At 45.4% G+C, this 27,690-nt stretch overlaps 1 protein-coding gene, 1 long non-coding RNA gene and 2 other non-coding genes across 4 annotated transcripts; 1 reads left to right on the top strand and 3 right to left on the bottom strand.

Moving 5' to 3' along the window:
• Positions 1 to 338: 338 nt before the first annotated feature.
• Positions 339 to 1,117, bottom strand: LOC127663817 (uncharacterized). The gene is made up of 2 exons (XR_007973031.1): positions 904 to 1,117; positions 339 to 429 (listed from the first exon to the last, which is right to left on the bottom strand). It is a non-coding gene; the product is annotated as an uncharacterized LOC127663817 (long non-coding RNA).
• Positions 712 to 790, bottom strand: LOC127664236 (small Cajal body-specific RNA 18). The gene has a single exon (XR_007973104.1). It is a non-coding gene; the product is annotated as a small Cajal body-specific RNA 18 (non-coding RNA).
• On the bottom strand, positions 880 to 1,019 carry LOC127664243 (small Cajal body-specific RNA 17). The gene has a single exon (XR_007973110.1). It is a non-coding gene; the product is annotated as a small Cajal body-specific RNA 17 (non-coding RNA).
• Positions 1,118 to 1,451: 334 nt separating the features above from the next.
• On the top strand, positions 1,452 to 26,810 carry Acaa2 (acetyl-CoA acyltransferase 2). Its single transcript, XM_052155591.1, has 10 exons — positions 1,452 to 1,569; positions 6,421 to 6,587; positions 10,583 to 10,711; positions 11,520 to 11,636; positions 13,466 to 13,613; positions 16,549 to 16,724; positions 17,291 to 17,420; positions 21,925 to 21,995; positions 24,500 to 24,654; positions 26,453 to 26,810. Exons 1-10 carry the CDS (start codon positions 1,554 to 1,556, stop codon positions 26,535 to 26,537), a joined length of 1,194 nt encoding a protein of 397 aa, XP_052011551.1. The 5' UTR covers positions 1,452 to 1,553; the 3' UTR covers positions 26,538 to 26,810.
• The last annotated feature ends 880 nt before the right edge of the window (positions 26,811 to 27,690 follow it).

Below are 27,690 nucleotides of genomic sequence, written 5' to 3'. Positions count from 1 at the left end.
TTGATTTCTCTCTGATTTTTTCAGGGCCCACTCACATTTATAATTATAGTCAACAGTAAACATGGACGTCCCTCTTGGTAGTGACTTGGAGAGCAAATGAAATAAAGGAGCCCGTGCAAGAGCATCTGTTCCTCTAGCTTGAGCTTGCAATTTCTCTCTAAGAGAACTGTAAGTAAACTTGTGTGGTCAAGTGTTCACAGGGTGAAGTAAACGTACAATTTTTAAAATAAGGTTTTAATGAGTAGATGTGAAACAGCGAACAGTATATCCCCCCACACGAGAACCTCTCCACATGCCTGACGATTTCAAAAAAAAAAAAAAACCTAGAAAAAAGGTGGTTAAACCCAGGTGTGTTTAATCCCAGCATTTTGGCGAATCACATAATTCCTAGCCTAGTCTATAAAGCGAGTTCCAGATCAGCAGGTAACCCTGTTAGGAAAAAACAAAAAACAAAACAAAAAAACGGGAGAGAGAGAAAAGATCAGATTAAAAAGGCAGTGCTCACTTCAAGAGAGCCGGCGAAACATACACAATGTTGGATTAAGGGTAGACACAGTGGTTGACGAGTTAACAGAAAGCAACAGCACCACCCGAGCCCCGTTCCCACGCTCAGCCCAGCCCACTTGGCCGCCCTAGGGCCCTGAGCTCTTATCCCCCCCCCCCCCATCCCCACCCCAACCCCTCTCTCTGCTAAGCCGCCTCCGGCTTGCCTGGCCTCAGTGTTCGCAGCACACTCCATCACCTGGTTCCCAGAACTCAGATTGCGCAGTGGTCATGTCATCATTGGCAGGGCTCGCAGCCGGAGGCGTGGGTACCCCTAAACCTGTCCCCTCCCTCAAGCCTGGCCTCCCCCTCGGTCCCTCTCCCCTCAGCTCCCCGCTCCAGGTCCCCTGACCCCATCACCTGCCACGTTTTCATAATCCTCTCAGGCTCCAGACCAGCAGCGCCGGCTGCGAGAGGCCTGATCATATAAGGAAAATACGTCGGGTTCACTCGGGGCTGCCGCGGGGACCCAGGCTCTCCCTGCCCTACCACTTTGCTCGTCCCTTATCTAGACGCCCCCTGCTATACCCACCGCTGCAGCCCTAGGACCTAGCACAGGCCTCCGGCCAAAGGCTGCGCAGGCGCAAGGGCAGCCAATCCCACCGCACCGCCGCCAGCCCCGCCCCCAGCCCACAGGCCCCGCCCTCGGCTAATCCAGCCTCGAGGGCTTCCGGCTCTGTTCGGGAACGGGGGGTGGGGATGATGCTAGGTTCTTGGCACCAATCCTTTGCAGGAGTGAGCGAGTGAGCGGGAGGTGCTTCTAGAAGCCTGGGATAAGACAAATGGGTGTGCGGCCGAGGTCGTTCTCAAATTCCCAGAGGAGGGGCGCAGGGCACACGTGACACGGAGTGGGGGTAACCTTGGCCCCGGTGACGCGGGGGACGGAATGGGGAAGTAGGGGAAAGGGCAGGGGTGCGGCCTCATAGGGCGCCGCCCACACTCTTAAGGCTGGCCTGGGGCTGGTGTCCTAGTGTAGCTGAGAGAGCCCCGCGGAATAACAGAGCTTCGCCATGGCGCTGCTGCGAGGTGAGCCTAGTGCCCTTGGTGGCCCCCGGGCATGCTTCGGCTTCTGAGCTCTGCGAGCAGGCCGAGGTGTAGGTCATTCTTCTCCCAGGGCCGGGATCGGGGTGGACATTGTTTGCAGTAAGGAAAAACACCGTGGAAGGCACGGGCGACAGCGATTTCTGTGCAGTTTTTAACACAGAGGCTGAAGACTAGGGTTGACTATTCTCCTGACCTTGGAGGTCTGGAGTGAATTCTTACTCAACTCTGCAGGAAGCCAAGGCGGTGCCAGAAACTCGAGGTGGTCAGCTGAGCTGAGCTGTTGTGCACCGCAGCCAGAGGCTTGGTCTCAGCCACACGCGAGTGCGTGTGCGGGGAAGAAAATACTCCCAAAGAAGTTCCAGGGAATTTCCACTGGTGTGCCCTGATTCCTCAAAACAGTCGGTAGTAGTCTGTTTGGAACTGCCTTGCTCCCTTTTCTCTGCCATTCTTTTACTTTGAGAGACTGCAGGCAAGTGCAGGCTCTCAGTGCATCACAGGAAATGAAATTTTAACTAGAAGACACCGAGTGTCTGTTGACACAAGGCTGAAAGAACACAAATCAAACCTCAGAGACAGGCGATTTCTCTAAGAACTATTTTGATGGTGCAGAGACCAAGTGGACGCTGTGCGGGAGTTCTCAAAGACTCAGGGGAAGACAATCTAAGTATTTCAAACGCAGAGGGCACCGTCTGTTCTCTACTCTGCCTTTAAAATAAATAAAGTTCTGACCACGGGCCAGAACTTTGACAGCAAGATGTAGACAGACTGACTGTGACGGGTAAATGTAAAAGAAATGTCAAATGACCAGAAGTTCGGTCTTGTGAAACTTCTTGACAATGAATGATACCTCCTGGGGGTAGGGGTGGGGACTGGGGAAGAACAGATTTAGAGGATTGAGGAGCATTCTTTTTAGGTAAGGTTTTGATACCTATCAAATAAGGGGAAGCGCCAGACAGGCACTGCTGCTTAGGAAGGTTCAGGACCCCTCAGACAAGCCACCAGGGGGTGCTGAACTTAATCTGGAAACAAATGGATGACTAGCAGTTTTCCTTGTTGGTTATTGCTTCCAACAAACATATGTACATATGTAGCAGAGTTCTCAGGGAAGTCCATAGCCATCGTGTTTGTGTTTTCCTCCCACTGAGGTGGTTCCTGTGCTGTCCAGTCCACAGCACAACCCGCCAAAATCTCAGACAATCCGACTCCCTGTTTTTTGGGATCAATGTCCCTTTCCTGCCTTAAGGGTTTTTTGTTTATTGCTTTATTTATTTATTTAAAGACGTTTTTAGTATCTGAATTCGCAGAAGATTTTAGATTTTAATTTAACAGTAAAGTATTTTTAGACCTTTAAATAGCTACATATTTGCATGCTGTTGAAATGATTTTTGAAATAATTTTTGAGAGAAACCTGTAAGGTCTCTTCTGTGCATCTGAACACCCAATGCTATTTTAAAAGTAGCTGAACTAATATAATTAGACTGGACCTTTCTAGTCTGGGATCATCATCTAAGGAGTGAGTTATAGGTGAAGGGGAAGTTTGTGGGTCTGTTATTTTCCTACAGTTCTTTTTTATTGCTACCACTCACTTCCCTACTAATATTTCACAAATATTCTTTTGGATTGTGGCAAATAGAAACATGAAATTAGCCTCCACTGTTTCTGCAAAGGTCATCTGTGATCACTCTACCTTTCCTGTACGTAAGAGGCCTTTTTTTTCTGGGTGTTTAAATTTTCCTTATGGGGCTGGAGAGGTGGCTCAGTGGTTAAGAGTATGTACTGCTCTTGCAGAGAACCTGAGTTTAGGCCCCAGCGCTCTGTCAGGTGATTCATAACTACCTGTAACTCCAGCTCCTCCAACTTCCCGTCTGGCAGCCTCGCATACACCATAATTGCTATGAGTCCCAAAGATTCTACTTACACTTTCCCCCCACTCACTTTTATCATAACAGACTTTGTTTTCAACAGTTTGGGGTTTACAAGAGTGGACAGAATGTACAGGACACTGCCTATGGCAAGTAACCAAGTCACCTGTTAACGTCATTAAAGGGTCAAAGTACTGGGAAGGTTGACAACCACTGCAGTAAGCTCTCAAAGCCTGCTTCCGAGTGATGTGCTCCCCCAAGCAAGGCTCCACCTCCCACAGTCTCCCAAGTGTTCAGATATGTGAACCTATGGGGGACTTTATTAAGATCAACACAGCACGGCTGTCTGGAGGCTGGCCCTACATCAGAACTGGCCCTACACCCACGAGTATATTTATTGGCAGTACCAATTGGACTCCATAATTATTAAAAAGTAAATTAAATAAATAAATAAAAAGTACTTTTTTGCTATACATTTGAGAGTGGGGATTATTGGTTTTGGTTTGTTTAGTTAATTGGTTTGGGTTATAGTTTTTTGTTTGTTTGTTTGTTTGTTTTTTTGAGACAGTTTAGATACACCTGCCTCTGCCTCCTGAGTGCTGGCATTAAAGACCTGCACCACCTTGCCTGACTTAGTGTGGTACTTCTGTTAAGATTGATTAGCTAATATTGACATATTGTTCTTTAACAAAGTCCATAATTTACACCAGAGTCCAGACTTTGTTCAACACGGGGTGCTTTGAGTTTTGACACATGTGTAAACGACATGTATTGCCAGCGTACTGCAGAGCAACTGTTTGCTCTAAAAATCCCACGTCCCATCTGTTCCCTTCTCTCTGAGCCCTCTGGTGCTCGTGTCCTCGCTGTCTCTGTGGCTTTGCCTTTTCCAGATACTTCAGTAAGATCATTCAGACTGTCTGCTTTTCACTTAGCAGCCATACAAAAAGATTCCTTCTTTTATAGCCTAATAAAATTCAATTGCATATATGACCCTTCACTACATATTGAAGGGCATTTTAGTTGCTGCCATGTTTTGACAACCTCAAATAAACTTGTATGTATGTGTGTGTGTGTGTGTGTGGTCTTTCAAATCACTGGGAGAAAAACAAAAGCTCACAATCGCTGGAGCACAAACCTGGTTCCAGATAGGTTTTTGTATGAAATTGCTAAACTGTCTCCCAGAGTGTTTCATCTTGTCATCCACTAGCCACAAATAACTTCCTGTTGTTACTCAGCCTCCCAGTACTTGGTGGTGTCAAAATGTGGGGTTTAGCTCTGGGAGCCTTGTGCGGTTGTAACTCATTGTTGTGATTTGCATTAGACCGTAGAGCTGAGCGTCTCGGCGTGCACTTGTTCACCAGCCGTGTGTCTTCTTTGATTAACTTTGTTCAGATCTTCTGCCCAGCTTTAAATATATATATATATAAAGATTTTGTTACAATTTGAAGAATTTTTCACTCCCACTCTTCCCTCAAGCTCCTCCCAGAGCCACACCCTCCTTCCCCCTCCCAATTTCATGTCCTCTTTTTTTTTTTCTTTTACTTTAATAATCACTGGATCTAATTTGTGCTACCATGTATACTGATGGGTATAGGGCCTGGAGTGTGGGCTACCGACTGACGGCCTCACTGTGGTGATGATCCGAATGATCGAAGTCCCCCAGAGCTTCACGTATCTGAACACTTGGTCTCCAGTCAGGGAGACTGTGGCAGGTGGAGCCTTACTGAAGGAAGTAAGCCACTCCAGGCTTTGAGAGCTTAGACCACTGGCTCTCAACCTTCCCAGTGCTGCGACCCTTTAAGACAGTTCCTCATGTTGTGGTGACCCCCCAGTCTAAAATTATTTCATTGCTACTTAATACCTGCAATTTTGCCACTGTTATGATTCGTAATGTTAGTATCTGTTATACAGGATATCTGATATGTAACACTAAAGGCGTTGTGACCCACAGTCTGTAAGCAGACTCGGCCTACAGCCTTGTCTCTCTAGCAGTTCACTCCCATGCTTCCTGCTGCCTCCTGCCTGTCTCCACCACAAAGGCCTCTCATCCTTCTAGAACCTTAAGCCAAAACAAACTTCTTCCACCGGGTGCCTCAGTCGTAGTATTTTATCATAACATCAGAAAAGCAGCTAATACACGCACCCTTAAAGAAAATGGACTGTCCCTTCTGCCGAAGCCAATAGCTTCTCTTCTCTTCCCTCCCTCATGCTGGAATGTTGCCTGGCTTGTTCTTGTGGAAGACATTCCCTGCCCCTGTGAGTTCCTGAAATCAGAAGTTCTATCTTCCTCTCCCGTCCTCCCTGAGCCCCGGGGGAGGGGCTAGATGTCTGTTTTACGGCTGAGCCCTCCCCTGACACATTCTCTGCCAGTTTTGAATTTCTGCATTAACCACCACCCACTGCACAAAGAAACTTCTCTAAAGAGGTCTGAGATGCATTTGGATAGATAGAACTGGGGTTGATGGTCGATCCAAATCTGCTTAGCCTGGAGAACAGTCATACATGTTATTACACGTCTGCGGGCCTATTGCTTTGCATGTTGGAATATCCCTTCTTATTGAAAGTTCCCTAGCAAAAGTTAGAAAGAGCCTTTTGACAGGAATGTCCCAGAGGAGTGTTTATGAGGTGGGTCGCGAACCTCAGACAGCTTTCAGGGACTTTCTAGGACATGTGCCCTCTAGTTCAGAGATTATTTGGATCAGCACACAGAAAAGGCAGTTGGCAGATGTTTCTAGCATGGTAAGCAGAAAGAATGTTGTCTAAGATTTACAATGTAACTCTCGGACCCTGCAGGATAGGGTCCTCTGTTTCTGCCTGTGTGACTGGTTCTATGCATCATTGAATGACAAAAGTCTTCAGTTACCCAGTTGGAGCTTGTCCTTTATCATACAATTTCATGGAGAAGATAAAATGTGTTAGGGGTGCTGGTTAATTTGTGACTGCTTGCAATTTTCCCTCCTCGGAACATTAGGTGTGTTTATCGTCGCTGCGAAGCGAACACCCTTCGGAGCTTACGGGGGCCTTCTCAAGGACTTCTCTGCTACTGACTTAACTGAATTTGCTGCCAGGGCTGCCCTGTCTGCTGGCAAAGTTCCACCTGAAACCATTGACAGTGTCATCGTGGGCAATGTCATGCAGGTGAGTGGGAAGGGTGGGTTCATGTGTGTGGCTTTCTTTGATAGTTTTCTGAAAATAATTCCCTTACCCTGTCATCATGATGAGTGCAGTAATAGTTACTGGGATTTGAAATTTGTGACTTTGTGACTGACTCTAAGAATAAGGGCAGACTTAACTCAGAGCAGCATATGTCCTGTCCAACTTGGAATGCATTTCAACTCTTCTTTTTATTTTATTCCTTATTTTGTGTGTGTCTGTTTTCCTGTATGTCTGTATGTGCACGGCATGTGTATCTTGTGGCCCTGGAGGTCAGGAGAGGGCATCAGATTCCTGGGAACTGGAGTTAGACACAGTTGTGAGCCACCCAGGTTGGCTGGAAACCAAACCCAGGTCCTCTGCAAGAGCAGAGCAGCAAGTCCTCTCAATCCCTCAAGCATCTTCCTGGCCCCACTTCAAAGCTCCTTAAAAAGCAGAATTACTAGACTTTGGAGAACTACATTTGCTTTCTGTGTTGCTTAAGGCGGTATGCCAGTCAGCTTCCTGTCCCTGAAGGAAAGATGCCTGAGATGTCAGCATTGGAGGAGAAAAAGTCTGTTTTCATTCCTGGTTTCAGTTAGAGGTTTCTGTCCGCAGTCACTCGCCCCTCTTGTTTTCGGCTGGGGCCACAGAACACAGCTGAGAGGAGTGCATCCTGGAGAAGGCTCGTTTCACCTTGGCCCCAGCAGAGAGCTAGAGGGCCAGGGATCTGCTCTACTCTTTGAAGGCCTAGTCCCAGGGATAGATTGTTTTCTCCTTGGGCCTGCCTCCTAAAGGATTCACCCCTGATGAGTAGGACCGCCAGCCAGAGGCCAGGACTTCCACAGACACCCCTTAGGGGACAGTCTAGATCCAAATTACAGCTCACCTATACCTCCTAGGAGCTTGGTCATGATTTCTTGTGGAAAATGAGCTATGTGCTCCTTCAAAACATTCTGATTGCCTAGTGTCTTAGAGATGTCATATGAAAAGACACCGTGACCATGACATCTCTTATAAAGGAAAACATTTAACTTGGGCTGGCTTACAATTCAGAGGTTTGGTCCATTGTTGTCATGGCAGGAAGCATGGTGGCGTCCAGCAGACATGGTGCTGGAGAGGCAGCTGAGGGATCTACATCCAGATTATCAGGCAGCAGGATAAGAGGGTGACAGTGGGCCTGGCTTGAGCACTTGGTCCTTCAGAGCCCATGCCCAGTGATGCACTTCCTCCATCAAGACCACACCTACTCCAACAAGAAAGGCCACACCTACTCCAACAAGAAAGGCCACACCTACTCCAACAAGGCCACACCTACTCCAACAAAGCCCCCTTCTAATTGCACCATTTCAATTTCATTTAAACCACCATAGTAAACCACCATAGCTGTTATAGGTAAGGCATCCAAAGTGGACCAAAGAAAGTATAATTTAACACAAAAGATGGTGTGTGTGTGTGTGTGTGTGTGTGTGTGTACCAACTTGTGAGCCTATGTATAGCATTCTATGTATTTCTAAGACACTCTAACAATCTAGACAAATATCTGAACAAAACAATTTAGAGGTGGAGGAAGAATTTCTTTTATTTTTTCTTTTTTTTTTTTATTTTTTATGTATTTATTTTTAAAGACAGGCTCTCTCTAACATAGCCCTGGTTTTCCTGGAACTCATTATGTAGAACAGGCTGTCCTCAAACTCACAGTGATCTGCCTCTTCTGCTGGGATTGAAAGCACAGACCATCATGCCTGGCTGTGGTAGGATTTCTTTTGGATCTGAGAATAGCTTTGGCACACAAGCCTTACAGAGGCATGTCATGTTAAATCAGATAGATGCCGGCAACATGAGCTCTGCCAAATCAAAGAGAACAGTGGGGGGACACAGAAAGGTGTGAGGCTGTGATTCACCTCTGTTCTGTCCATCCTTGTGATGTATCTTCAGATGCAGAAAGAGTGCTGTCATTTTATATTTTCAACTGCTGAGTGTAAACTCTTGTGTTAATTGTTGTGGTTTGAAGAGGATTGGCTCCCATAGACTACTGTGTTTGAATGCGTGGCTCGTAGGAAGTGGCAATCTTAGGAGGTGTGGCCTTCCTGGAGTAGGAGGCTCTGTTGGAGGAAGTGTGTCATTGAGGGTGGGCTTTGAGGTCACATGCTCAAGCCACGCCCAGCATGGCATTCTCTTCCTGCTGCCTGCAGATCCACATGGAAAACTCTGTTACCTCTCCAGCACCATCCCTGCCTGCGTGCCACCAAGCTTCCCTCCATGACAATGAATACTCAATCTCTGAACTGGACGCCAGCCCCAATTAAATGTTTTCCTTTCTAAGAGCTGCTGTGCTCTTGATGTCTCTTCAAAGCAATAAAAGCCTAATTAAGACAATAATTAATCCTTAATATTAGGCCATCTTCCTTTCTATTTGGTGGTGGGGCAGAAAACAAAGGAAAGTGATTCTCAGGAAAGCAGCAGCCAAAGTAGGTTTGTGTGCATCATGTGGAGAGCCACACTAGAACACACAGAGGTAGGAATATATTAACGCATTTGTTAAGGCCTGAAGAATTCATTCAGTTGGACTCAGAGTTAGTCTATTTGAATACTCAAAATTACCCTGCCCCTGTCTCTACAAAAGATATGCAAAATCCCTTTGCAGATGACCCTTCCCACCTGAAGAACACAGGTGTGGCCACACCAAAGCCCGTGCTGCCTGGGAACCGTAGTGTACACGCTCCAGCCCAGGTCTGGATTTGCACCTGGTACTCTTCCTAGTGTCTCAAATTATTTACCTACTTATCAGTAATGAACTAGTTTATTTGAATATGTATATGAGTATAATGTATGTGCACATGTGTATATGTGCATGTGTGTGTGTGGGGGGGTATACCTGTGTATGTGCACATGTGTGTATGTTCACATGTGTGTGGATATGTGTGTGTGTGTGTGTATGCACACATGTGTGGGTATACCTGTGTATGTGCACATGTATACTCAGGCAGGAGCCGGAAGTATGTATTTTTTTTCTTTTATAAAAATTCTTCATTTAGGGGCTTCGTTAGGAGATGGCTCAGTGGGTAAAGTGCCTGCCAGAGTTTGGATCCCCAGAACCTATGGGAATGCTGGGTGAGTGTGCTGGCCTGCTCACTTCTTGGGAGGCAGAAGCAGGATCCCCTGAGCAAACTGGCCATTTACAGTAGCCAAATCAGTGAGCTCCAAAGAAATAGATGCTACCACAGTAGATAACGTGGGCATTGATTGAAAAAGATACCCTTTGTCCACTTCTGGCCCCTGCATGAGTACATGTGTGCACATACACATGTGTACCAGACATGCAAATACATACACACATATACATAGTCAAATAAACTACTTCACTGTTGGTAAATACACACAATAAGATGTTCTAAGAGAACTACAAAAGAATACCCATTGACTAAAATCTGTTCAATGCCATTGGTTTGTAAAATAAGATGATTTCCTATAAACAATGAACTAGTCACCACATTGGCTGCTGCTCTTCCAATTTCCTTCCCCTTCCAACCGACATTCTAAACCACTAATCCATAAGTGTGCAAAATTGTTGTATTTAGTATGGAAAAAATTCAAACCTCTACAAAAGAGTAGTGTAGTGAACACTGTAAAAACTCTGCTCCTATGAACCAGTTCTTAATGGTTTATTGACTTTATTTGATATTTTCCTGTAATAAAAGGTATTATATAGTGCCCATGTGTATGTGTCTTGTGTGTGAGTACATGCATGTGTGTGTGTACATGTGTGTGCATATGTGTGCATGTGTGTGCATGCATGTGCATGTGCGTGTGTATATGTATGTGCGTGTGTGTATGTGTTTGTCCGAGATCAGAGGCTAACATTGGGGCATCATCCCTCAACTTTATGTTTTGAGTCAGTGTCTGGAGCCCACTGGCTAGACTGGCTGCAGATAAAGCATTTCCATGTCTTTTTGGTTGTTACTGCCTTTCTTAGGAAGTGACTTCTTTTTCCTGCCCAGAGCTCTTCAGATGCGGCGTACCTGGCAAGGCATGTGGGATTGCGAGTGGGAATCCCCATAGACACTGGAGCCCTCACCCTCAACAGGCTCTGTGGCTCTGGTTTCCAGTCCATCGTGAGCGGATGTCAGGTAAGGGCAGCTTCCATATGGACTCTGAATGTGCTGATAGCTATCTGAAGAACTGCTCCCCCTCAATAGGGCATTGCAGCTTTTGATCCCTCTGTGCCTCCAAAGTTAATGCAGCCCTAGTGTAATGGGTGAGCTGTCTTCACGTTGGTCTCTGTGACACCATGCTCCAGGGCTCTCTACACACCCAGAATTAACTTTAAACACAATGCCAGATCCTCTTAGAAGCTCATTGCTTGCATCTTTCCTGAGAGATGGAAAGAAAGAAATGGAAAAATGAAGTGGATCTCTTTATGACTCTCTTAGTTCACCAGTTCCATTAATAAGATTCCTTTCCCCCCTACACCCCCTAAAATTTTTGTGACTTTTAAATCAATGTGCCCTTTATCATGTGTTTAAGCCAGAGATTAGTATCTCTGTGGGTTTTCCAGATTAATACTGAAATAAGCATGTTGTACTTGGAGCTGGGTATGGCTTGCGCCTATAAGCTCAGAGTTCAGGAGGCTGAGGTGAAGGCTTACCCCACCTCCCTGGCCAAGGTGAACTGCAGACTGAGACCCTGTCTCAAAGGACAGACAATAGGTAAGGTATGTTACTCTAGCACACGCGACTGAGGTCTGTTCACTTTGCCCATTGGTGTCTTTAAGTAGATTCTTTAACATTAGCTTCTAACAAGATTAAACATTTCTTTTTAGGTTACTGTAAATTTAGACACAATATTTGTTTAAATCACCACTAATTCATAAAGTCTTTGTATTTCTCAACTCATACTCTGGTTAAAGTAGAAGGAATCTTGTTTGTTTTTCACCAGGAAATCTGTTCGAAAGACGCTGAGGTTGTCTTGTGTGGAGGAACGGAGAGCATGAGCCAGGCCCCCTACTGTGTCAGAAACGTGCGCTTTGGGACCAAGTTTGGATTAGATCTCAAGGTTTGGACCATCAACTTTCTTAAATTATATATTTATATAAATATTATATATTTAAATTATATATTAATTATTTATGTATTTATATATTATAAGTTATATGTTTATATTTATATATTATTATATATTTATGTATAATTTATATAAATTATATTTGTATATATTGAATTATATATTTATATATTTATATATAATTTATATAAATTATATATTTAAAACCCTATATAAGTGCCCAGTGTTGGGCTTCTCACCAAAGGAGTCACTTGCGATTGTGGAGTAAACCCCTGCATTCTCCTCTTGCACACTTACAGTTCTGCATTTAGAGTGACATAATACATACATCTGATTTGTGAGGTATTGGATATTTGTGAGGTATGGTATTTCTACTCATATAAATTCTTCTATTTATCTAAATAATTTTAATAACGTAACTTTTTAAAGGAGAAAAGAGTAATTTTGAACCCAGCTTTGTTCATGGAATGCCACCAACATTTGTATGGTTTAAAATTTACAGGCCATGTCAAAACTCAGTAGTTTTAGTGTTTGAATCCACACAGGATTATACTTCACATGCCAAAGAAACCATAAGGAACGTGGAGGAAGAAGAGAAATAGATTCATGAGTGACCCCAGTGACTAGATTTTTGCTGTGGATTGTGGGAGTTCAGCTTCTGGGGTGGCGTCCGAAAGTTCTGAATCGGCATACATTTACTTGATCATATTGTCCAGGAACAACCCTGATCCTCCACCTCTGAGAGCTGTGATGGAGGACTGTACTTCACAGGAAAGGCTAATGGCCTCCTGTGTTTCTCTGCATTGTCCAGAGGCTGGTGAGGCCGCTCAGTGAGGAAGATTGTCTGCTATGTAAGCATGCGGGACTGAGGCCAAGTCCCCAGCACTCACATAAAAAGCTGGGCCTGGCTGTATGTGACTCTAACCCTGCTATTAGGGAATGGAGACAGACAGATCCCAGGAATACTCTGGCAAGCCCGCCTAGCTAAAACAGAAAGCCTCCGCCTCCGTGAGAGACCTGTGATAAAGGCATAAAGTAGAAGGCCGTAGAGAAAGCCATCTGAGGTCCCCTCTGGCCTCTGTATGTACACACACACCCTCACACTCACTAACATACACAACATGCATACCACACACACATGCGCACACTAAAAATAATGTAAGTGAGTACATTTATTTGCACAAAGAGAACTTTGTAATCGTGGTAACTGCCTTTCCCTCTTCACCCACTTTCTCACTGGGCCTTTTGGAGACTAAGAAAAGGAGAGTTAGAGAGGCCGAGTCTTTCCGACACTGCAAATACTTAAAAACTCTCTGCCTAGACAGCGACTCGGGATTGGACAGTATAGAGGAGAGAACTCCCAGATGCTCTGATGGTGCGGTGATGCCTGCCAATCTTCTCTGTTCCTCAGTGACTCTGTCTCTAGTATTCCTAGTCTAGTTATAACAAACAGAGCCAGCTGCACCTGTCACTGAAGGGCGGGGCTGGAAAAGCTGGGCACCTGTTTGCTCCAAGGGGCTGCAGAAAAAACCTACCTAAGTGCCCAGTGTTGGGCTTCTCACCAAAGGAGTCACTTGCGATTGTGGAGTAAACCCCGCATTCTCCTCTTGCACACTTACAGTTCTGCATTTAGAGTGACATAATACATACATCTGATTTGTGAGATATTGGATAGTTTTTAAATATTAGGCTTTCTTAGTGTCCCAGAATCAAATATGATTGGAAATAATAAATGTGACTATTATATAAACCTAAAGAAATTATGACATGTTCCTTCCAAAGATAATGCCTTAACACATCACTGCCTGATATCCTTATAGCTGGAAGATACTTTGTGGGCAGGATTAACGGATCAACATGTTAAGCTCCCCATGGGAATGACTGCAGAGAACCTTGCTGCAAAATACAACATAAGCAGAGAAGACTGTGACAGATACGCCTTGCAGTCCCAGCAGAGGTGGAAAGCTGGTTGGTACAGAGAGAAGGGTGTGGCGGGTGGGGCCGGTTCATCCTTCAGTGTTTAATGGACATACAGTAATGTGTTTTTAAAGTTCATGGTTTCAGATTTACCCGGTACTGAAAATTTCATGCGGAATTTCTCCTCTGAAATGACTTAGTGCCGCATTTAACAGGAGTGTAGAGAGCCGAAGGCATGGGTTAGTAGGTAAGGGCCCTGGCTGCCCCTGCAGAGAACTCATGTTTGATTCCTAGCACCCGCAGGGCAGCTCACTGCTGCACAGAACTTAAGTCCCAGTGGATCCAGTCCCTCTCCTGGCCTCTATGGGCATAATACACGAGTGTCACACAGTACTTGGGGCTGCTGAGAAGTACTTAGCAATTAAGAGTGCTTACTGCTCTTGCAGAGCACCAAGATTTGGTTCCCAGCACCCATATCAGGTGGCTCACTACCTCCTGTAACTCAGCTTCCGATGGATCTGATGCCCGTTGGCTGCCATGGGCATGTGCGGGTATTTGGTGCCTAGAAACTCACATAGGCTTGTGCATGGGCACGCGTGTGCACACACACACACACACACACACACACACGTAATCAGTTAATAACTAAATCTAATGAAAGAAAAGGTGGGATGTCACTTGGCCCAACGTTAACATGGAGATTTTGTCCGGAACTGGTCCTGTTTCCCATGGTGAGGCACTTGGTTCACCCCACCAGACGGGACTGCTCAGAACAAGAGTGGAGGAAGGGTTTGGGGGTTTTCTTTTCAGGGGGGGGTTGTTTTGTTTGCCAACTATAAAGCCATATCAAAAATAACATAGCCAAGTACAATAAACCATGCCTTATATCCCAGCACTCAGAAAGGAGAGGTGGTTAGACCTTTGTGAATTCCAGGCCAGCCTGGTTTTCATTAGCAATCTCTAGGCAATCCAAGGATTGCAAAGACATTGTCTCAAGGAAAGAGAAAAAAATGGTATTTTTCCTGACTTACCTTATTGCAGAAACAGTAGTCTATTTCAGTCCCTTCTGATCTGAAGTAGATAGCTGGCCTTTCCCATGGTCCATCTCCTAATCATACGGGGAGCGGATTGGCTGGCTGGGCGTCTTCTGATGTCTCCGCCCATTCCTCATTGTAACTGACTTGGAGTTAATTAGCCCAAGACACTCACACTATGGCCTCGTGACACACTACAGCCTTGTGACACACACTTGTCTCCAGAGTAAGCAGCAGGGCATCTGCTGACTTATCAATAAAAGCCTGAAGGAATTTGTTAGTCTTCTGAAGGCAAACCTTGCTGATCTATTCTTACTGTAATCCAGTGGATTGGGGATGTTTTTGATGCGGTGAGGATGAAGTCGGTCCTTTCAGAGGAGTAAGTAGGATGGAGCTGGTGTCATCCAACTCACCTGAGTTTCAGTTATTTCTAAGACGCTCCTGGCCCAGAGAGTACCAAGTCATCCCTGGGATTTCTAATTCTGTTGTAGAGAAGGTATCTGATCACAGTTATTCAGAGAACATCTATAAAATAGAGATAATAAAAGTTATCCTTCCTGTTTCTCAAATAGGATTAATCAAACTAAATAAGGGCAGATAAGGAAAGGTTTTTTTGTTTTTGTTTTTCCAACTGAAAAGTGATCTCAGAGTTCAGGTAAAGGGCTGGCAAGTGGCTCCGTGGGTAAGGATGTTGCTACCCGTGCACAATGACCTGAGTTTGAATCCCCAGCACCCGTGTAAAAGTTGAGCATGGCCTCACCCCAGCATTGAGAGGAAGCAACAGATGGATGCTATGAGCTAGCTGGCTAGCGGTGTAAACAGAACAGTAAACTAATGTTTAGTGAGAGACCCTCTCTCAAGGGGACGAGGCAGAGAGTGAGAACAGGATACCTCGGGTGTCTGCAAACACACATGCATATCACACACACACACACACACACACACACACTGTAGTATGTTTTCCTGACCAACTCTGTTGCTTAAATAGATGAGTCCAGTCCATTATAATCCATGGAGGTCCAAAGTAGGTAGGACATTTTACATAATCATACAAGTTACAGCTCTTATCATCCCTTCAGGTTGTCACTGTCTCAGCCATCAAACGTTTGGTGGCATGGGCAACTTGTGATGGTTTAATTATTTACCTTTTCACCAAAAAAAAAAAAAAAGTCGAATGCATTTAGTGCTATTACATCCATTTCTAAGACAGCTGTCAATCTAGCATCTCATAAGAGAAACATAATAATAATAATAATAAAGTCAAAGTAGGAGCTCAGCATATGGCTCAGTGGTTAAAACGCCTGCTGTGCAAGCATGAGGACCTGAGTTCAAATCCTAAGAACTCACATAAGCTGGGTGTGGCAGAGCCATCTACAGTCTTCATGCTCTCAGTGAAAGATGGGAGGCAGAGACAGGAGAATCATTAGAAGCCCCTGGGCCAACTGGCCTGATACACCCCCAAAGCAGCGAACAACAAAAAGGGAGAGGAAGACTCTGCCTTAAGCTATGTGGGAAGAGTAGTCCAGCACCAGAGGCTGTTCTCTGACCTTACACACACACACACACACACACACACACACACACACACCATGCCCCCACACCCCAAACATACACAAGTGCCGACCCCCATCCACCATGTCCACATCCCCCCATACCACCTCCCCACACCCACACGCAGCATGCCCCACTCCACACACACCATGCTCCCACCCCACATACACACATACATACACATCATGCCCCACTCCACACACACCATGCTCCCACCCCACATACACACCCTGAATGGTAATTTCACAAAGGTCTGGACAGTATGTTTAATCCTCCAATGAGAAAGCAGTTTGCTAACGAAGAAAGAACTGAAGAACCCTCTGAACAGATCAGAAGTTGACAGACAGGCTCTCCTGGTATCTTTTTGGATTCACCCTGACGGTGGCCGTTTACTGTTTCAGCTAACGAGGCCGGCTACTTTAATGAGGAGATGGCACCCATTGAGGTGAAGACGAAGAAAGGCAAACAGACCATGCACGTGGACGAGCACGCCCGGCCCCAGACAACCCTGGAGCAGCTGCAGAAGCTCCCGCCCGTGTTCAAGAAAGACGGGACGGTCACGGCAGGGAATGCCTCGGTGTGTGACTGCACTGCTTCTGCTCTTCCCGACATCTTCTCCCAAATGATTGCAAAGTCTCTTCAGATGTGTCTAGAAGCTTCCAGAAGCTTCCTAGCCTTTAGTTGTTTAACTTATACTGGAAGCACTGACATTTTCTTAATTTGAGTTTTCATAGTCAAAGACAAAATCTTGTAGCTAGGGACCTTGATAATCAGATTTCTCCTTCACTGTTTTGGAAGGTTGACAGGAAATCCTCCTGGCTAATGTCGTCACTTTTCATACCTCATACCAATCCCCTCTCACACAATTCACCAGATGTCTTTTCACATCTACACATATCTGATGTCAAACTTTCTGACCCACCTTTTCTGCATGCTTTCCTGTGGTCCCTTGGTGAAGTTTTACCCCATGCCTAAGTGATCTCTGAAGCCCCCGACCCAATGATTTCAATGGTGTCCCTCACTTTGTCTGTGACTCTTCTGCACCGGCCCAACCCTGTTCTACCCTGTGGCTAACTCACCATTAGCTCGAACCTTGATTAACCAGCTTCTTTTACTGGCTAATCCCCTGCTTCTGTTTCTAAGGGGGTGTCTGACGGTGCTGGGGCTGTCATCATAGCCAGCGAAGATGCCGTCAAAAAACATAACTTCACACCCCTGGCCAGAGTCGTGGGCTACTTTGTGTCTGGATGTGACCCTGCTATCATGGGTATTGGTAAGTTTATCATGAGAACTGTTCTGTGGTATTACTGGGGGGCGGTCGGTTGGGACAATCAGAGTCTTGGGAAAGTAACCAAATCAAGATCCTTGGAGGGATCAGTTATTCAGATCATCTTTATGAAGAATTGCCCTACACACAACAGATAAAACAAGGCCATGTAAACTGTCATAGGCATACTGTCCTGAGGTCAGTCATCACACAGAGGGGCTGGAGAGATGTTGCTGTGGGGAAGGGTGCACACTGCCCTGGCAGAGGATCCGCACCAGCTGGTTCATAACTGCCTGTAATTCCAGCTCTAGAAGAATCTGATCCTCCTGGCTTCTGTGGGCACACACACGTACACATGCACACACACACACACTCACATACTCACTCATACATGCACATGTATGCATATCCACAGCACTCACATGCACACACATGGCATATACACGCACATACACATGGCATGTACATGCATACACAGACCACATAAGTCTACATAGTTAAAAATTATAAAAATAAAATGTAAAAATCAACACATAAAATAGAGGGAACTAGAGTTGTAGCTCAGTGACAGAGCCCTTGCAAAGCCTGTGTAAGGCTTAGGTTTGGCCCCCAGCTCTACGAGAAAGGAAGGAAGCAGAATCACACAGTGAAGTTGTGAGGTGGACTAGAGAAGGCTGCTCAGGAGCCTGTGTCACAGCTCCACAGACACTGGTGACTCTCACCCCGTCCTCTCACCCCATCTTCTCACTCCATCCTCTCACCCCATCCTCTCACTCCGTCCTCTCAGCTTGCAGGTCCAGTGAGGCTTCATGGTAAATGAGAAAATGGAGGGTTTGCGTGCGACAAGACAGAGTGCGCACGAGCCTCGGGCTGCCTCAGAAAGTCTGGGTTCAGCCAGTGATGCTCCCTGGTTCTGCAAAGCAAACTGTGGGCAGGCGTCAGATGGCTGGCCCTAACAGGAGGGCATGGGAACTGTTAGTTTTCAGGCCAAGGCTATTTATTTGTGTTAATTAGAAGTGGAACAAAGAACACGTAAGCGTGGTGCTGTACATGTAATTCCAGCCCTCGGGAAACTGAGGCAAGTTCCAGTCCAGTCAGGGTAACATGGCAAGAACCCAGCTCAGAAAGAGACAGGGAGGAGATAAAACAAAGCACTTTCTACTAAATACTCAATTTATTTAATTTTTATTTACTCTGTGTGTGTGTCTGTTCATGCCTGCTCAAGCACCCATGCACAGTTGTGTTCAAGTGCGGGTGTGCACACAAACACACACACCTTGAAAGTCTGCTCTCTCAACCTTGTGGAGTCGGGTGACCCAGCTGGAGTCACCGGGCTCGGCAGTAAACACCTTCAGCACTGACCCCAGCGATGAGAAATCTAGTATTTCTTATCAGCCTCCTTTAAGGAAACAAGAAGCCAGTTAACTGCTCCTTGAGACCTAAGACTCCGTGGCTTTGCCTCATCCACCAGCGACCCTAGGCCCTAAGCAGAAGCCTGCCTGTGGTATGGGTTTCAGATTCTTGACAGAACCAAAGAGCTTTCTGGGAGCAGGGCCTTTTTTGACTACTTGGTTTGGTTGTTAAGCTGGCTGTCAAGATAGAAGAGGGACAGCAGTTCCTCGGTTCTGTGCATACTGCCATCCACAACCCTGCAGAGGAGCTATAGCCAGGAAAAAGGAGGAACCAGAACTTGGCAGGATGGCTCAAAGCTGTAGAAACACCCTGCTCATTGTTCGTGGAGTTTGTGGGGAGGATGGGGTGGAGGTGGGTGGGTGGGATTTGGAAGCTTACGGAGCTGAATGGAAAGACATTAACTTTATTTGACTTCATTTTTATAAATGGTTTTAGTATTTAAGACAAAGGTCAGGTCAAGAGCCCCCAACCGCTCAGCCATCCCCCTCGCTCTCACAGAACGTCTTGGTTAACTCTGAAACTCAACAAGGAGCCAGAAGTCCCACCACTTTCCATGGTTAGGAGCCACAACTAGAAATAAGGTCTTTTGTTTAAGAATGCTGAGCCTTCCTGGGCTCAGTAAATAACATGGTGTCTGGAAGAGTGCTTGCTCTAGGGCCTGGCAAGGACCTGGGTATGTCCCAGAGAATGCACCCATTACAAGCAACCTGAGCGCACTAAGGCAGCCCGGCTGGTGTTCCTGAGACAGGAAAGTGGATCCTCTCCACCGACAGCTGTTCATTGCCACTGAAGGGCTTTCAGCCCTTTTACCTTTATACGCTAATGTTCCTACTGTCTCATTCTGGAGGTGAAAAGCCTCGGACATCACACACTGTACACAGCACAGACACCCCACACATCGCACACACACCCTGCCGGTGGTAACGGATGCTTCACTGTTTACACCTGTGTTAATTACCGCTCTACTGAGTCCCATTTTGAAACCATGAGAGCCAGGTCCCCACTGGGTGCTCCGGCACTCTTGTCTTCCAGAACCCACCAGGACAGCCAACCAAACTCTCCGTCTGCAGCGCTCAGTGGCTTCCCCAGCCCAGAACAGAGCTCCAAATCTTTCCACAGTCTCGAAAAAAAAACAAAATAACAAAACAGAAAAAAACAAACTAGTTCCAAAGCCCCGAGAAGCACGTGGTCAGGTGTATCTGTCACAGCAGCAGCCCCAGCCAACATCTGTGTTCTTACTTGTCTCATTGCTGTGACAGAACACCTAGCTTAGGTGTTATCAAGGAGTACTAAGGAAAAAGGCTTCAGTTTTGACTCTCTGTTCAAGTCCTTCATAAAGGCAGAGACTTGAGGCAGCTGGTCACATGATGTCTGCTAGTTCTCTTTCTTTTCATGCTAAGGCACCAGTGTGTTGGATCGGTGTCACCTACAGTTAAGGTGGGTCTTCCCAACCCAGTTGCCCTGATCTAAATAATCTCTCATGGGCACGCTCAGGGCCTAACCTTAGCTAGATGCTCTCTCACAGGTTTGTATCCTAGGTGATTCTGGATGCTGTCAGTGTCAATCAGTATTAACTATAATTCTCCCCAGTCTGTTTTCATGTCTTGGGCCATAGAGACTCTGGAATTAGAGTCTGTTAAATCAGCAGCTCTGTGGAACTGCATTGTAAACTGAAGGTCACACTACACAAGCAGACTGGCCACTTGACCTCAAAGCAGTTTTTCTGACTAGTGGTTTTTACTTTCTTGCTCCAAGGATAAGTAGAGAAGGAAATGGATAGCTGAACATCTTACCTTTTGGGAAAAGCATTGATTTGCTAAAACCTACAGAAATCTCAACCTGTTGCTGACAGTTGACTGGCCACTTGACCTCAAAGCAGTTTTTCCAACTAGTGGTTTACATTTTCATGCTCCAAGGATAAGTAGAGAAGGAAATGGATAGCTGAACATCTTACCTTTTGGGAAAAGCATTAATTTGCTAAAACCTACAGAAATCTCACCCTGCCGCTGATGGTCAGCTGACCAGGGAGCCAGTGCTTCTTTCAGAGGCCTGGGTAGGTCAGTTTGCTTTTCTTGAGCTCTGGGCTGTGTTGCCCCAGTTAGAAATGGTTCTTCCTTCAAACACCTTTTCCCAAGATTCCAGGTGAATGGCTATAGTTTCCACCTTAGAACACCCGGTATGCCTGGTTACTTGAGACCAAGTGTAATCTATAATGACTGTAAGTCCTGCATATGACCCCTTTGGCAGCTCAAAGTCCAAAAAACCAGATAGACCACCTCATGCGGGTCTCTTATCCACAGTCAACTGCGGTTAGCTTTTCACCTTTGTCCACTTTTCTGATATTTTCTTCCTTATATAGTATAAAGGGAGTTTTGTTCTGTGAGGTTAGCTCGTAACTGTATAAACAGGCTGATATCATGGTCCATCTACCTCAGCCTCCTGAGGACTAGGAGAGTCCCATTTTGTTTATTCAGATATCATGTGTTCCTCTATCCTTGGATGACAATTTGTAAACAATTTGAAAACAAGACAATATTTTAATGATGAAACGGTTCTATTAATTGTACATGAGCACCAGTGAGATGGTTTAGTGACAAAGAAATGTGCTTTGTGTGCAAGGGTTTGTAGTCAATGTGGTAAATGCTTTGCAATTTTCAGATATCTTCAAAAACACACACACAAAAAACTCATATTGGAGAGAAACCAGATAAATGTATTCATTGTGGTAAAGCCTTTGCATATCACAGTAATCTTTATAGACATGAAAGAAGTCATACTGGAGAGAAACTGTATGAATGTAATGAATGTGGCAAAGCCTTGGCATAGTATACTAGTCTTCATACTCACAAAAAGTGTCATATTGGAGAGAATCCTTATGAATGTAATTGATGCAGTAAGTTTTGGCACATCAGTGTAATCTTTATTTCATCAAAGAACTCATACTGGAAAGAAACCCTGTGAATGTAATCAATAGGATAATGCCTCTGCATCTTATAGTCTTCAAAGGCAGGAAGGAATCCCTACTGGAGAGAAACACTATGAATCTAATAACTGCAGGGGGCATGCATTTCTATCTAATGCCTTTGTTCTTATATAGGTCCAGTCCCTGCTATCAGTGGAGCATTGAAGAAAGCTGGGCTGAGTCTTAAGGACATGGATTTGGTAGACGTACGTGGTTTCCTTTTATAGCACATGGCACGCCTTGGTCTCTGGCAGCTCTCCCTGTTTCAGTACTGTTAATTTTCCACATTCTTCACCCACACACGTATTGACCGTGCATGTTGGTTAGTATGTTCTCTCACTGAATTAAAAGTATTTTACCTATTATCTGTATGTACACACACATGCCACTATATGCATGCATGTGCATACATGTGTAGACACAGCTTGATATTGGGCGTCTTCCTCTATGTCTTTCTGCCTTACTTTTGAGACAAGGACTGTCATTGAGCCCAGGGCTCACCCATTTGGATAAACTGGTCAGTGAGCCTCAGGGATCCTCCCGTGTCTACCTCCCCAGTGCTAGGATTACACAAAGGTGCTGCTACACCCAGCTTTTTTACAGGAGACATAGAGAGCTAATTAAGGTTCCTACGCTTGCACAGTGTCAACTTCCCTTACCTCTGAGTGAGTCAAGCACTCTGATTTCTCCTGCTGAAGTCCTGGAAACGTCTTAGAACCTCATAGGATATAGTCATAGTTTAGACTTTAGTATGCCTATGGCACTGAGTGTTGTAGTGGGAAATAAGTAACCTTCACCCTGTTGTAAAGATTAAAGTGTAGAAATGTAGACAAAATAGTCTCCCTAATAGAATAACAATAATACATAATGCCATAATTATTATTATCTAGATGTTGCTTGCCAGTCAGGCGGTGTGGCACACACCTTTAATCCCAGCACTCGGGAGGCAGAGGCAGGCGGAATTCTGCGTTCGAGGCTGGCCTGGTCTACAGAGTGAGTTCCAGGACAGACAGGGCTATACAGAGAAACCCTGTCTCGAAAAAAAACCAAATCCAAAAAAAAAAAAGAAGAAATCCAGCTTAATCTCAGCACTGAGGAGACTGAGACAGGTGGATCTCTGTGAGTTCCAGGCCAGCCTAACCTACACTGTGAAACCACCTCAAAAACAAACAACAAATAAAACACCAAACTAATACTAATTATCAAGAGAGCAATGAAGAATTTCTTAATTCTGAACAATAGATGTTTCGTATTTGGAGAATTTGAGAACTGGAGGTAATTACACTTGTGCTATGTAGCATTCAGAAGCAAAATAATGAAGGCGATATCTCAAATTAATAGAGGACCAGGCATATGACTGGTTTTCTCTGTAATAACCCCTCACCCCAGAAACCAGGTTTTAGGAAAAATGAATGTTTCTTCCACCTCGGTTACTTTCAGCTCTGAGCCTCGAGAGGACTGCTTAGTTGGCGTTTATCATCAGCAGTCCACCACTAAGTCTCTGACTGCACACTTAGCTCCTGCGCTAGAGCACCTGTGGTGCCCCTGGTGCCCATCCCTGGGCTTATAAACAATCAGGACAGAGCCCGTTCCACGATTCCCCGGGCTTCTGAAGTCTGCATTCAGGGCCTAGTCTAGTCCCAGCGTAACTCCTTGAGAATCACTTTACAAAACAGAAGAATAAAGTTGATCTGAGGCGCATCAGACCCCATCTTGGGAGAGTACATAGTAAGACAGAGAACGAGATGGATTTGATCCCAACGCTGTGACTGTTGCCTCCTTTGCAGTGGTCCTTATAGAATTCCTGAGCAGAGACCATGTGAAACCGTGATGCTGTGAACTCATTTCAGCCGTTGTCACAGGCAGTGTGAACAGTGTGAGCAGCACTGAGTTCCAGCTGCACCTTAGGCTGTGGCGCTCGGATCCTTGTCTACCAGTGTCTTCCTGCAAGGAGGGCTCTCCTAGCACCAGATAACAGTGGTAGCCACTCAGCTGTACTCACTGTGTGTCAGGAAATAGAGATAGGCACCTACTAACCATGACTTTATTTAACCCAGAAAATGACTTGAACTTTGTTGTAGAATTTCAAGTATAAAGAGGGTGCACACACACACACACACATCCTAATAAATGATCCAACAGAGGCTGGAACCTCTATCTGGCTCTAAAATCTCTGGGCTCTCTACAGAATCTACACCCTCTAGCATGTACCTATTTATAAGAGTATTGCAGTTAGCTTTTCTTTAAGGAATGCATTTGATCTGAAATATCACTTAGTAAATAGACAACTCTTTTTTTTTTTTAAGAAGTAAGTTTTGCTTATAAATCCCAGGCTGGCTCAGTTCACAAGAATTAAAGGTGTGTGCCACTGACCACACAGCTCTGTGTCCATTTTTAAACCTAAGATGGTTTCAAAAGGAACATAATTCTCTATAACCTTAAACATGATTATGTTGACCAATATCAATGAAAGCTGCCTTTGTGTGCTTGCTCTCTCTCATGTAAACTATAGCACGCTTGCACACACATGCACATACACACACCTCTGAAGATCTACAGTCTTTATATGGAGTTATTGAAGATAAATTCAAATAGCATCATGAGCTAATTTAAATAGGAATAGATGGGAAATGGCTGTCAACATAGCAAGATCTTCTCATTAAAAACTGGCTTGTGTGTAATGGTCCTGTGGATTCTAACTCTTTCTAAGGTGAATGAAGCTTTTGCTCCTCAGTTCTTGGCTGTTCAGAAGAGCTTGGAACTTGACCCCAGTAAAACCAATGTGAACGGAGGCGCCATTGCCCTGGGTCACCCGCTGGGGGGCTCTGGATCTAGAATCACTGCACACCTGGTTCATGAGTTAAGGTACTTGCTAGAAACCACTGCATTTTAAATGTGCCACTTTTGGCGGGGGGGGGGGGGGGGGGGGGTGTGAGGGGGTGATTTCTTTCTTTTATTATTTTATGTGTATGAGTGTTTTGCCTGCATGTATGTACCATGTGTGTGATTGGTGCTGTGCAGTCAGAAGAAGTTGGATCTCTTGGGACTAGAGTTACAGATGGTTGTGAGCTGCCATATGGGTGCTGGGGATTAAACTCAGGTTCTCTGGAAGGGTTCCCAGGCCCAAAATTTGTCATTCTTTTAAACAATAATATGTGAGTTTAGGTTTTCTCAGCACAATTCCATGTATTTCCTTCATGTTCCTGCACTGGTTCTGATGTGAGACTCTGCAGTGGTCGTCGCAGGTAGTTCACAGGCAGCCCTGCACTTCCGAGTCTGCTGTGTGCGCTGTGCAAAGTACTCAGTGAGTGCCCAGAGGGACTCATGCACATCGGGCTGCCCCAGTGCTGGTGACCAACAGCAAGGCCCCACTTCTGTGGCCATGCATTTCAGTGTCTATGGCAGTAGTAAGATAAACTTACTTAATAAATCAAAATAGTGAGAAGGTGCAGATCTAGATGCCATTGTTTAAGAAACCTGAACAAACTGGCAGTCTGCAAGCTAGAGCTTTACCTCACTATGACCTGGGTGTTTGGGACTCTCCAGTTTGGGTAGAAAAGCTCTTGAACAGACTGTGTGAGACTGCAACCTCCCTTCAGCCTGTCAGGCAGAGGCGGGCTCCTGTCACCGAGCGACCATTGGATGGCAATCAGTGACTGACATGAAAAATGACGCTCAGATAATTCTCCAGGTCACAGGACACGACTGGTAGATGAGAGCAGACGGGCTAATTCTTATGAACGGGACGGGATCCCTTTCTTAATTACCTGCTCGGGCTAATTCTTATGAACGGGACGGGATCCCTTTCTTAATTACCTGCTCCTGCAGCAAACTACAGTAGTCACGGTTACTCAGAAGTGACACAGGAGGCTGAACCCATGCAAGTCAAATCACAGCACTGCCTCCTCCCCCCTCCCCCTCCCCCTCCCCTCCTCCCCACCTCACCCCTGCATTGCTGTAAATGACCTCCTGCCCTGCCTGCTTCTCTTCAACCCACTGTGTTTCCCTCCTTGGTTCCCAGCCCCACTACTGTACTGTCTCCCTCGTGTGTGTGTGTGTGTGTGTGTGTGTGTGTGTGTGTGTGTGTGTGTGTGTGTGTGTATATGTGTGTGTGTTACTTTTTGTCATTTTTCAGTAGGAATATTATGCTTTCTGAGTTCTTTCATCTGTTGTCACTGGAAACCAAAGTCAAGGATTGGGGAAGGGACTTGGAAGATGAGCTAGTTAAGAATGAATATTAATACTGTCTAATTAATTAATCTCATTCTTTTTATATGTGGGTTTTGTTACATATATATTTTTTACATTATTGTAGGTATGTCAGTGTGTGCATATGGTGGGGGTATGCACATACTGTTAATACTGTTTAATTAATTAATCTAACTTTATATAGTTACAAAGGGTTGTAACAAACATTGGGGTTTGTTACAATTATATACAATATATATATAATTTACGTTATAGTGGGTGTGTCACTGTGCATATGGCAGGGGCACGCCACAGCATGTGTGTGGAAGTCAGAAGACAGCTTGAGGGAATACTTCTCTTTTTCCACCACGTGGGCTTTAGGGATTGAACTTAAGTCATTAGGCTTAGTGGACATTCCTTTACCTGCTGAGCTGTTTTACCGGCTCTGAGTAACTACTTTTTTATTCTTTCTTAGGCGTCGAGGTGGGAAATACGCAGTGGGATCGGCCTGCATTGGAGGTGGTCAAGGCATCGCCCTGATCATCCAGAACACAGCCTGAGGGATCACAAGGTCACCGCCCACGCTTCCTTGGCCCTGGCCCAGAACACAGGTGACCTTCGAGTCGGCACTGCTGTGACAGTGATTGCATTTGACCAAGCCTTGATGGGACAAATGCATTAGGGTCTGTCTACTTCATACCTGCCTTACATGTGTTAGAACAAAAAGACCAACCATCGGAGGGCTTAAGAGAAATGGTGTATATGGTCAATAGCCACCACTGTATGCCTTACATGATGTAATTACAAACTGAATAAATGTCGCCTTAACTCCAGCTTAGCTTTTCTTGTGTGTTTTTTTTTTAATTATGTAAAACATCTCATTGTACTGGGTTGTAAGCATGCAGTTCAGAGGCACTGAGGACATTAACAGGACTGTGCCAGTGGTGACACTTCCCACTGTCAGGAGTCTTTTGTCTTGCACCAGAGAAACTGTTTCCATTCTTAAAATGTGTCATTGTATGTGCATGTGCCTGTGTGTATGTATGTGTGTGCGTGCAGGTTCCCTCAAAGACCAGAAGAGGGCATCCATCAGATCTCTTGGAGCTGAAGTTGCAGTCAGTTGTTTGTGGAGAGCAGCACTCTGGATGTCTGGACATCTCAAAGAGCAGTGACTGTCTTAACCACCAAGACTCCTCTCCAAGTTTTTTTTTTGGGGGGGGGGGGTGGTTTTCAAGATAGGGTTTCTCTGTGTAGCCCCGGCTGTCCTGGAACTCACTCTGTAGACCAGGCTGTCCTTGAACTCAGAAATCCGCCTGCCTCTGCCTCCCACAGTGCTGGGATTTCAGGCATGCACCACTACTGCCCAGCCCCTGTTCCCATTTTTAATAAAAAATGATTCTCCATTCCCCTCCCGCAGCGCCAAGCATTCACCATTCAACTCCCTGTCTCTACACGTTTCCCTGCTCTGGGAACCTCATGTGAACGAACCCAAACACTGCTTTCATAACTTGAATATTTCAGTGTACCACCTTCAAGATTTCCCCTTGTTGTAGCGTGTTGGAATTCTATACATTTTTAGGACTAAATATTCCTTTGTGTGTGTCTTATCTAGCCCTCACTAACTTCACAAATGCTGGGGCGCTGTTGTCAGTTACAACCCAGCATCTCTCTCTCTTTGCTCCAGTGCCTACATGGAACTGCCCCTTTGACCTT

This window comes from Apodemus sylvaticus, chromosome 13, assembly GCF_947179515.1.
Source record: "Apodemus sylvaticus chromosome 13, mApoSyl1.1, whole genome shotgun sequence".
Lineage (NCBI taxonomy): Eukaryota > Metazoa > Chordata > Mammalia > Rodentia > Muridae > Apodemus > Apodemus sylvaticus.
This window is presented reverse-complemented; position numbering and strand designations above follow the sequence as displayed.